Below are 11,542 nucleotides of genomic sequence, written 5' to 3' on the forward strand. Positions count from 1 at the left end.
GCTCGTATTATCACTGATATTTTTGAACTCTTATTACGACGCCATCTTCACCAGAAGCGGGAAATTTTGTTACCCTATTGGATTCATGTTCGCTGGTTGTATTTGGCTTATTATTTCCCAAATAGGATCTCCTTTCGATCCTTCTGACGATGAGCAGCCAAAGCAACCGTGCAAATTGAACGGAAGTTTCGGACAACTTGTATTTGATTTTGAAGATACAACGGTCTCCTTTGTAGGAGAATGTGGAATAACCGCAGGTGGCATCTTTTGGCATATGTGGAGCAGTACCTTACCAAAAGGCGTTTTGAAACTCTCACCAGATGCCACTCCTTCATTTGAATATGTGCCTAAACAGCATTCTCAACCAATTTGGAGGAAGATCTACATCTTTGTATCAAAGTGGATAAACTATCGAAAACCGTTGCACATCTGTGATTCCACTTCTCAAACTGACATAACATCCTTACAAGTACATAATAATAGAAAACGGGATCTGAATAAATTTATTTTGAAACTGTTCCTGGGACTTTTACTTCTTGTTTTGATCAATACAACTACTGTGCCTTTTCTGCGATGGGATAAAATCACTTCACAAAAATCCCGTTTCTATTTAATAAGGTGTTGTGAGATCGCGTGCGGCATTCCACTCATAGGCACACTCCATTTCCAATCGTTTGTCACGAACAAAAGGTCACAAAGATTCCCCATGAGAAGAGGAATGTCAGTGCTTAATGGACTGACGAGTAGTGATCGCATCCTGCTCCTTGGGTGTGGCGGTATATTCATTCTTAGCTTATTTCGCGTCTTTGGGGCTATCACGTTCTTGATCTTTTCGCAAAATGCATCTGACGACGACCAGATATTAAGCTACTTCATGATCATATTTGCTGTCTTTAAGATTTACGTGACTTGGCTCATGACGTCATTCTTGTTCATAGCACAACGTCAATATTTTGATGACATTCAGAAGATTAAGTGGACTTTAGTCTGTTCCATGTACACAGGAATGTTTAGCGTTACCGTTTGGGTGTTGGGAAACACAAGCATTCATCCATGGGTTGGATTGCAATTATTTATCGGAAAGGAAAATGGGCGGTATTTTGGAAAACTTATGGACCCCCTTGTGAGTTTATATGGTATCCATTCTTCTTTAGTTGCACTTAAGACATTCAAAGAAATATACCATGAGGGAATGCGTGTTTGCGACAAGAAAGACGGTTTCTACAGTTTCGTATAGACATTATACCACTGTATATACCCTATATTATCTGTATGATATTGCTGCATACGCCCAATACTTCCGAGTTGATCTGCTGCTCTTAAATGATTGATGTTATGCATAATTCACAGAAAAACTACATGTATTTACATTACGAAACATAATTGCGTTTGTAACTGCAATTGTACGAATTCATTGTGAAAAAAATCAATTACCTAACACTGTAGAATGCAATTGATTTAAAGGAATTCCTAGTCTCGTGTCAAAGTATAGCTCCGCCTTTCTGGCAAGCTTCAGTCGACCAAGGGCTGATGTCAGTCGCTGCAAATATCTTGTAAATTGAAGATATTAGGGAGTTTTCAATTAGCGACGTAAGGAGCATTCAAGAACATGGTAAATGTATTGCAAAATGCATGTCAAAATGACAAAGAACAGCTGGGAGTTCTTTGCCGAGTATTGGTGAACCAGAACCGCAGTTTCACAATAAGTTTTATAGCTGACGATTTTTTTTTCACTTATCCAAAATCAAAGAGTAAACTGCCGTTTTAAGTCTCTAATTGTCGACAAAGACTCCTTTTTTGTTCTTATCACGCTGGGCATTTGGCAATATGTTTCCTCTATTCTCAAATCCTTCGTACGTCGCTGAGTGAAAACAGGGTATTTTTAGCAATCACTTCACAGACGCTTTCTATAACGCAGAGAATCTTTTGTCAAAAACCCTTCATAAACAAAGCAGCCTTCGTTGAAAATCGGTGAATCAAAACAGCATTGCCTTCCTTGACTCTCGGCAAAGGACGTATTTGCAATTTTTTCCGGTCCGAATCTTAAGACGATGTGGTGTCCTGGTCCACCAACTTTATTGTGATTTGACGGGCATTTCAATAGATTCTCAACGTTGAAGTGAGCGTCTGCGAAGTGGATACGCTACTCCCATATATTGTGAATACGGTGACACCGCCGGCGAAGAGGGGGACACCACTTTTAGCAGAGCCTTGCACTCAAGTAATCCTGGCGGCACACACTTTAATGTAGTGACTCAAGCAATAGATTATAATTGGCTGATGAAATTTAAACGATCAATTGTTCAATTAAATTCAAGTGAATATTAATTTTCTTACCATTTACATTCTTGTTAGAAAATAAAGAATATGAATTTATAAATTATGTGTACTGGAGAAGGTAATAATTAATCATCGGGAACAGGAGCTTATGACGTGATACACCTGTAATACTTGAACTAAACAACATATTACAATAAAATGCAATTTCAAAAAGTTACCAGTAACTAACAATACCTTCATTTATCATTTATTCACTTCTTTTAAACTGTAACTTAAACGAATTAGTTAATCCAAATGCATACATAATTATGTATTTTGTAATTATACTGTTGAGGTTCTTTGTATATAGTAATTGGAATATACACTTATGTTTTGCAATTATACTTTTGATATTCATTTTATATTGATATGTTTTGATGTAAATTGGAAATAAATCGATTTAGTTGAATTCTGTATATATTTTTAAATAAAACAAGTATTATATTGTGTTTAGGCCTGACGAAGAGCAGCAGAACGGAAAGCTTGTGTGAATAAAAATTAGGAAAAATTGTATTGATATTAATCGATAACGATATAGCTTTGACCCTTCCTGGACAATTGCCTTTAATATGACTATAGAATGGCTGCTGTCCGCTAGTACCAATTATTATAATAGTCATCCTTTGATTTTTTTTAACAGTAACAAAGCATTTTATATGTTGAAAGCTATTGAAATTATATCTGAATTTATGATTCACGGGGGTAAATCCGTGACGTCATGCTATTCAAGTGGGGGATGGAACAATAGATTATCCCCCCTGAAATAGGCGTGACGCAAGGATTTACGCCAGTGTAATGATTGATATAATGTTGTCTTACCTCAAGAACGATTCGACGTCTGTACACCTCAGGTTGTTCTATGCTCACAATTACTTTTGATAAGTAGCAACACAGAAGAAACACAGTACCAAATCGTCCACCTATGTTCATCTCTGCTATATTTCCTAACGAATTTTATTGAAAAGGTACTCTAAAGTCCAAGTATAGATCCTATTTTGGTAAAAGCACACCTTTTGGTAAAAGCAGACCCTAGCTGATAAACCGTTTATATAGAACGTCTTTGCAAAAATGATGATATATGGCGCTAGATTACACCAAGTATGTTTACTTCTCCTTTTCATTTAATGAAAGTAGACAATTTGCACAATCATGATGGATCGATTTATGGCTATTTTCTTCAAGATTCGTAAACAAAAGAAAGGTGTTTCTCGGTTCTTTGGAAATCGATAAGGGGCGGATTTTTAAATGGTTCTCCATAGAGTTTTTGTTTGATATAGTCTCGGGATCTATACGCACTCGAAGGTATGGGAGATATCTCCGAGTTCCACCCTCCAGTAACATGATGTAACATCATCTTTTCGTTGTTGTGTTTTCATTCTTAGGACTGGAACAAGGCAGATCTGTTATTTATGGTTACACCATCATAAATATTACCATGTTATAGGTTGATATATGTGTGCGTGTGTATATAGTTAGGCCTTATAAACGGACACGGGGACGTATTATTTTGGACACTGTCAGGCTAAGAGACACCTTCCTTTTAAAGTGTCCGGTTTAATGTTGTCACCAAGTAGGCCGTAAATGAAATTGTGTATTAACTTTAAATGACTATTTTCGGACCTATGAATTTCGTTGTTGTTGATTTTTTCCGGTTTGATCCTCCATGATCAAGGCGTCTTGAGAATATGGAGTCAGGCGAGTTCGCCAGAACTTTCAAATATGGTTTTCTACAGGAAAGGATTCCTGTTACTCCTCAAAGGTTCAAGGTGAGCTACGTCCTTACATCGCGGATACACAAAGCAGAGCGAGACTACATGTATAGACGCCGCTTTTCCGAGGGCGGCTTCGTCAACATGAAATCATAAACAAGTTTTTTTGAAATGTCATCATAACTTTGAAAGTCTATATGGATCTAGTTCATTTTACTTGGACATACGTGTACTGGTTTTTCACTGAAAGTTGCGGGTCACACGACCAAGTTCAAAGGCCGGGTAATTTTGGGTCAACAAACTTTGGCAATGTTGGGGGTATTTGTTAAATTGCCATCACAACTTTGAAAGTTTATGGATATAGTTCATGAAGAGTAATCAAGTATCATTGAACATACTGCGTGAGATTCAGGTCACATGACCAAGGTCAAAGGTCATTTATGGTCAATGAACTTTGGCCATGTCTGGGGGTATTGTTGAATTGCCATCATAACTTTGAAAGTTTATGGATATAGTTCATGAAACTTGGACATAAGAGTAATCAAATATAATTTATTGTTTTGCACGAGTCTTAGGTTACATCATGATCAAGGTCAAAGATTATTTAGGATCAATAAATATAGTCTTTTATTGTCATATGAATGGTGTGTTTGTGAATAACTTTTCAATAGTCGTTTTTAAAACCAGCCCTGCTTCTACGGTATATTGAATCGCGCAATGCAGGTGAGACTGCCAGATGCGTTCTACTTGTTTCAATATAACTTCTGTTGCTTAAATTTAAGATCAGAGTTTCAGAATTTATTTAAATTCGAAAATTCACGTAGGCCTATATATTTACTTCACCTTAACCACTCTTTCATTGCCCGCCCCGTGATTATGATAATATGTTGTTAATACGTATCATTGGTTCTTCTTATACATCCTGGTATAACTTCAAGCCACTATATACCGGAGTCACTCCGAGTCAACCTATACCCATCAAGATGTTTGTGAGAAACTGCTGGAGAGGATACTGCCTCGTGGACGATTGAAAGGTTTGCATTTTGTTTGCTTTGAGATTGAAATATGAATAAGTAACTTTTTCATGGAAGACCAATTTGCAAATTTGAACATTCTGCAGATCGGGGACACACAGTGTATTATTGATTTCGTATCCATTTCCTTCCATGACGGTTTCAAAAGCAATTGTATATTTTGCTCATATACTTTATACGTCAGCTTTATTAACAAATTTCTAGTCATGTAGGTTTCAAGATATCAGAAAAAAATTTGAATAAAACATAAGAAAAAAAAATGACCAAAACATATTGAATTTCATTATCAACAAATGGACCTGATTGATGTGATAAAAAATGATAACACATGAAAATTCTTTGAATATTCTCATTAATCTATTTCGCAACCATTAAAATGGTCATCTGTCGAATGCAAATGATACATGACTATACAAACAAGATAAATACATATGTAAAAATGATCGACCTGAAACCAGATTAACTTTGACACTTATTTCGATAGAGATCATCAGTGAATTATATTTGATTTACAAGCACAGCCAACCAAATTTAAAACAAAAATCCACAAAAGACAAGATCAGTAAATCAAATAGGATTCTAAGATGAGGCGAATTGAAAAAAGTCGTGTAGTTCGCAAATAGTGATCGCCATTTCACGACACAATTTGATTGTAAACCATAAGACTTTTTTGGTCTCTATTTTAAAGACTTTGCTATAAATTGAAACTAATAACCAAAAAGGAGAATGATGTGACTAAGATTCACCAAACTTGCGACTGGCGAAACTACTTTATGCAAAGTGGTTACATTGATGAACAGTGGGTGGGAAATTCATTCCAATAATTGAGCATATCATGACCACCATACATTTCAATGAGATGGGTAATAAGTGATTCAGTTCTGATCATTTTTAGATTAATGTTCATGAAAATCAAGGTCCGTTTCATAAAGAGTTACAACTGTTATATCTTATGGCAACTATCATGCATTGTAACCTTGATTATCATGATTATCATTGGCTGCTGAGACATGTTGCCATTGTACTTGTCATAATGGCAAACTTGCAACAGTTGTAACTCTTTATGTAACCATGGTAACGTTCCCCAGATGAATATTTCTTCTCCAAAATAGCATTGCTCAATTATCGACTAAAATTGGAGCAGATCAAGTATAATAGGACCAATTCGTATAAGTACTCTGGTCTTTTATAAAAATAGCTTGATTTTAGTAAAAATGACAAGAATCTTGTATTTTGTTTGAAATATTCCCTCCTCGCTGTGAAAAATTAGTATTAAAAAAAATAGAGATAGGTAAAGTTTCCCTCTTATAGGTATCAATTTAAACTGGGTCGATCTATATAGAGTATATGCAATAATAATATTTTTTGTCAGCCATCAGTTGACAATTGACAGCCAATTTGAAATATCCCACTGAATACCTATAAAAAGTGAATGTAAAATAAATCATACTGGAATGCAACAAAGAAAGTTTAGGCACTTGATAGAATTGTTTCTCCAACATTGACTCGATCATTTTACATCGTACATTTGACACAGTGTTGCACAAACGTTAATGGTGTAAAGATAACTCGGCTTCATATAATTAATGTATGACAACAAATTAAGTTGTCTTGTACGATTTTAATTCACGACAGATTGAATAATCAATGATTGCCTCTTTGATTGTAAAAGAATTGCAGTGTACTCAATGTGGATTACTTTGTGCAAGATGATCTTCCACTATCTTAAACAATGTCACCTTGCTCATTCAAGCGTAAACAGATAAGAAGATACGATGATTATGCCACAATAATGATATATAATAATCCACAAATTACTTTTAGAGAAATTAGCCATGTTTCGAATGTATACCATTTTTTCTTCAAACACCCGTCTTTATTGATCGGATATATTTAGTCGATTTCTGAGTGTTGTTCTCTGCCCTAAATTATCGATTAGGTCATTGGATTAACTGTTTGCACTCCTCCATGAAAACTTAGCCTGAATCATAATGTATAATGTTTCCCATTTCCCCTCGTACAATAATACAGTAGAAGTTCAAACTTACACGTATATCACTGTAAATTTATCCTGTTAAAAAAAAATGGTTGAATCAATAAATTATATGACATTTCCATGTTTAGGGATCCGGTTTATAGGGATCATCGACTTAAAAACGTATCGAATCAACCTTCTATCTTTTTACCTCCGATCTACAGTTGTTAACTTTGAAAAAAATATTGAAAAACCGAAATATTTTGGCACACTGCAAAAACGCCGGGAGAGATGAGATGTTAAAACAACACCGGTTTGGCGTTAGGCTAACACCATTTTGACATTTTAAGCAACACCATAGTGACTAATATCAGTTTGATTCTTAACTGATGTTGTTTCAACACTTCTCTGGTGTGGACCGATAAAGATACCAGGCTGTTGTTAAATTAACACCGGCGTTTTTGCAGTGCAGTTTTCATCATTCGATATTCATGTTTCTACACTGTATTACCAGCAAAACAAATATGAATGTTATCATTCTCCGAAATAGCCGGGTTAAAAATCAAGAAGGTTGCCGACTTTTCAGTGTAATCACATTGGATTTTTCGAATATAGTATATAATATATTAAGCCTCACGGAGTAGTCAGTTAATAACGCTGCATCCAAATATTTCCAGAATTTTAGATGTAAAAAGCTTGATTCATGAACTAGGATGTTCATGGCACTGTGTCTAGTCGTAAGGAGACTTGGTCACTTCCTCGATCATTATATGACTCGAACTAATCCAACCGGTGTAGCAATCGTAGGTCCCATATCCACTGCATTGCCCGACATAGAATCCAACTGTCACACTGCCGGCACCAATCCCATAGCAGTAACCTGGAAGAAAAAGAAAGTGATAGGTCAAAGGCCTCCTGTCTACACCTCACATCCGCCTCATAATAGTTTTGCTTTGTTGTTTTCGTTTGTTCTCTGCTTATCGTCTTGTATATAAGTTACATTATTTCGATATGTTGTTTTGTAATTTTCAATAGATGTGAAATAAATTGATTTAAATTGAATTATTTATTCAAATATGACGAGGAAATGGTTTACAGTGACCTACTCTGTTTCATATGAAAAATAGTGGGGTAACTTTCAACCCATCTATTGTGTTAGACTAAAACTCATTGTGTTGACGATAAACTTAAATGACCAATTAGCAATCAAAATAAAAGCAAAGGCCTGGACTAAGCTCTCCGTGGTTTGTCCAATGAGTATATTTATTAAAATGATAATGGATATAATATATGTCTTTATATAAATCAATCAGATTAACACTGGATCATATTCATCCATCATCATCATCACCATATTATAGTCGCAAAGCTCTGCTCATCTAATATAATAATATATTTGGATTGTCATATTATCAAGCATATTTGCTTAAATGATAATTCGTCTTCCGCAAGTGATTTTAGGTTCAATGAGGCATATTTCTGATATTGTCAAATCTTCTTTGTTTTGTGTTACCATATTTATATATGCAGAAGAAAAACAAATAAATCAGATAAAATCAAATATGCATGTGGGTGGAGCCAGAATGATCAAGAATGGTAACAGTAAAATTCTGATGTGGAAGCAAATTAATAAGATTTCCCTCTTGAAGAAGTATGTATCTTGAACTGGTGACTCTCACTTTGGGTTCAATGAATAGTTTTCTCCAATTGTTTCTCCCATTATTTTTTTTGTTTCACTTGAAATTCTGACTTTATATTTTCGTTCGTAGAGAAATCTCGGTCCAAACTCACCCATCATAACCCTTGGTCGATGTAGATTATAGCTATTATATCCCGAAGCATATACTACTGCTTCGATCCTATTCGGATTAGAACATTCAGCTCCATTGAAGGTAAAGTACCATCTACAGCAGGCCGTCCCTGATCCAGCTACCCGAAGGTTACCCGAGAAAGAGACGTACAGAGCAGTATCCGAGTATTCTTTGGTAAAGCTGCAGGACTGAACAGTATAATGACCCATTGTATTTATTTCAATTACATAACATTCATAACAAAATATTTTTTCTCCATCTAACTATTTTATGTTTTACGGCTTATTTATCATGTTTGTCCGTAAATTACTGTTACATAAATTACAAGGAAATTAAGTGCTCCACCTTACTTGATATACTCGTAGTTACCATTTACAAAAACTCATAAATTTTCAAACATTTTTTGTTTGCATTAACTATGGAATAAAATACATATTTGTGGGTTATTAGTGCGTTCCCTCAGATAATTTATATACATGAACGCTGATATTATACCATCACCACAATCGCTCCACCATCTTTATCACCACAACCACACCACATATTTATCACTACCACCATCATTGTTATCATCATCACCATCAACAACACCACAAAAATCACCATCATCATTATCAATAGGCCTACTGTCGTCATCATTATAATCATCCCCATCGCCATCATCGCTATCGTCATCATTATAATCACCTCCACTTAACTCCCACCACCAACGTCACAATTATCACCCCACCAACAACAACCACCACCAACACATACCTTGAACAATCCAGAATCTCTACCATCATTAATTTGCCAGTAGGAACACTGTCTCCAGTTGGATGTTACAGGACTAGGTGCCCCTGGTTCCCCTTCGGGTCCAGGAGGGCCAGAGGGTCCCGATGGTCCTGGGCTACCTGCGGAACATTCCTACAAATGAAAGATGATGATTATCAATGTAGTTTTGCTTCTCAATTGTGGTTATTTCATATATGAGAATGAGATATTAACAAAATGACAGGTTTAATTGTAATTGTTTCAACCCTCGACTTTTTTTTTTTAGAAGAAAAAATAATAATGTTAAAGAGAAGAAAAGGGAATAGTAAGAAAGGAGAGCATAAAAAGAGACGTATAGGTCATGTAACTATATTTAAATTGCAACAATTCAATCGAGAAGGGAGGGGTCGTCTTGTCTCCCGATCAAAATACCCTGGAACGCCCCTGCTTTTTAGTAGACCACAGATTAGGAAATATGATACATCCCCTTTTGTGTATGTGTATGTGTGTGGGAGGGTCTGACCCAAAAAAAATTAAACCACGAGATGAATAGGCGTTTGTGGATTCCTTGATCCAGATAAAAAGTAATTACCATTATTATTTGTATTCATTTCATTCTTCGTAAAAAAATATACCAAATACATACAAGTGCAAGTTGATATACATAAAAATACAAGGATAGAAAATAACATTAAAAGATACACCATACGATAAAGCATTAATAACTATGTCGAATGAGGAGAAGAAAGGACAATGAACATTGACCCAAAATAAATAACACGATTGGGGGGGGGGGCTGATAAAACGAGATAGAACGAATTATCATTCATAGTGTTCTTATTTATTAAGGCCTTATATTTTTTTAGAGAGTGATGAGAAAGATCGCGCATAATATATATCATCCAAAAGAATGGCCAAACATTTGTAAGTTACTTGTTTAAAAAGATACAGAAATTGAACAGTTCAGTGCATTCAATTTCTCCTAACAGACTGATAGTGATTTTGTCATTTCAGGGGCATGTCAGTCTGTTGAGAGTGGGAGTAAAAGAATATACCTAAGTGCCTTTCTAATTCCAAACACATAGAGGTAGTTTAAGGGTCTTCTTTCTTCTCTTTTAATTCCCTTCCTTTTTTGGCTGGTATAGGGGGGGTCCTGGATAGGGGATGTGTTGGAAGCTGAAACTCTTTACCTCAAGGACGACCTGTCTTTTGTAGACCTCTGCCTGTTCCACTCCTTCCACGATCTTCAAGATGGCAAAGCACAAGAGAAGAAGAGAGACGCGGAACCAAGAGGAGAATCCCAGCCAACCTCTTGCACCCATCTTGGCCTGTTTATTCCTTATTTAATTCTCCAAGTAATAGATGACCTGATATTAGTAGAACAACATCTATACAATCGATGCTTGGGCTGTCTTTGAAGTTGTAAGCAAAGTTTGTCCTTTTCCTATTGCGCAGACAAAACCCTTATACTGTCGGAATGGGATGCGCTCATATCAAAACGAGACAAATAATTCATTTGATGTTTCTTGACAATGGGAGATGGTAACTTTAACAATCGTTATATCGATCGGGGGATGTAGGAAGAAAGACATGGCAAGAAGGGTTCCCTTCGAGAGGTGGTCCAAAAATCAATAAGGGTTGGACTGTATGAACACAAACCGTTTCTATCTGTTAATTCCTACGTGCGGTAGGCCTATATATAACCGCAGTTGGTGCGTCCAAAGGTGTAGAACGGGTGGACTAAAACCAGGACCTGCTATATAGCGTCACACCCCCCAAAAATAAAAAATAATAATAATAAAAAGAAAGTTTGGTGAGCGGTATCTCAATTACCGGGAATATAACATTTTTTTAAAAATCTGACTTTCGATATTACATTTTAATAAACATATCCAATATCAACAGGACTGATTTTATTTAATGTATAGGGACCACATTTCA

At 35.8% G+C, this 11,542-nt stretch overlaps 1 protein-coding gene across 1 annotated transcript; it reads right to left on the reverse strand.

Moving 5' to 3' along the window:
- Nucleotides 1-5,397: 5,397 nt before the first annotated feature.
- Nucleotides 5,398-11,271, reverse strand: LOC129275394 (collagen triple helix repeat-containing protein 1-like). The gene is made up of 4 exons (XM_054912106.2): nt 10,792-11,271; nt 9,605-9,754; nt 8,829-9,036; nt 5,398-7,917 (listed from the first exon to the last, which is right to left on the reverse strand). Exons 1-4 carry the CDS (start codon nt 10,921-10,923, stop codon nt 7,769-7,771), a joined length of 639 nt encoding a protein of 212 aa, XP_054768081.1. The 5' UTR covers nt 10,924-11,271; the 3' UTR covers nt 5,398-7,768.
- Nucleotides 11,272-11,542: the final 271 nt, after the last annotated feature.

The sequence above is a fragment of the Lytechinus pictus genome, chromosome 2, assembly GCF_037042905.1.
Source record: "Lytechinus pictus isolate F3 Inbred chromosome 2, Lp3.0, whole genome shotgun sequence".
Lineage (NCBI taxonomy): Eukaryota > Metazoa > Echinodermata > Echinoidea > Temnopleuroida > Toxopneustidae > Lytechinus > Lytechinus pictus.

Excerpts from the sequence above, each read along its gene's own strand:
- LOC129275394 (XM_054912106.2), bottom strand. The coding sequence starts at position 10,923 with ATGGGTGCAAGAGGTTGGCTGGGATTCTCCTCTTGGTTCCGCGTCTCT. Across the intron at positions 9,755-10,791 it reads AAAGACAGGTCGTCCTTGAG|GAATGTTCCGCAGGTAGCCC; the intron begins GTAAAGAGTTTC and ends TTTCATTTGTAG. Across the intron at positions 7,918-8,828 it reads TCGACCAAGGGTTATGATGG|GTTACTGCTATGGGATTGGT; the intron begins GTGAGTTTGGAC and ends TTTTTCTTCCAG.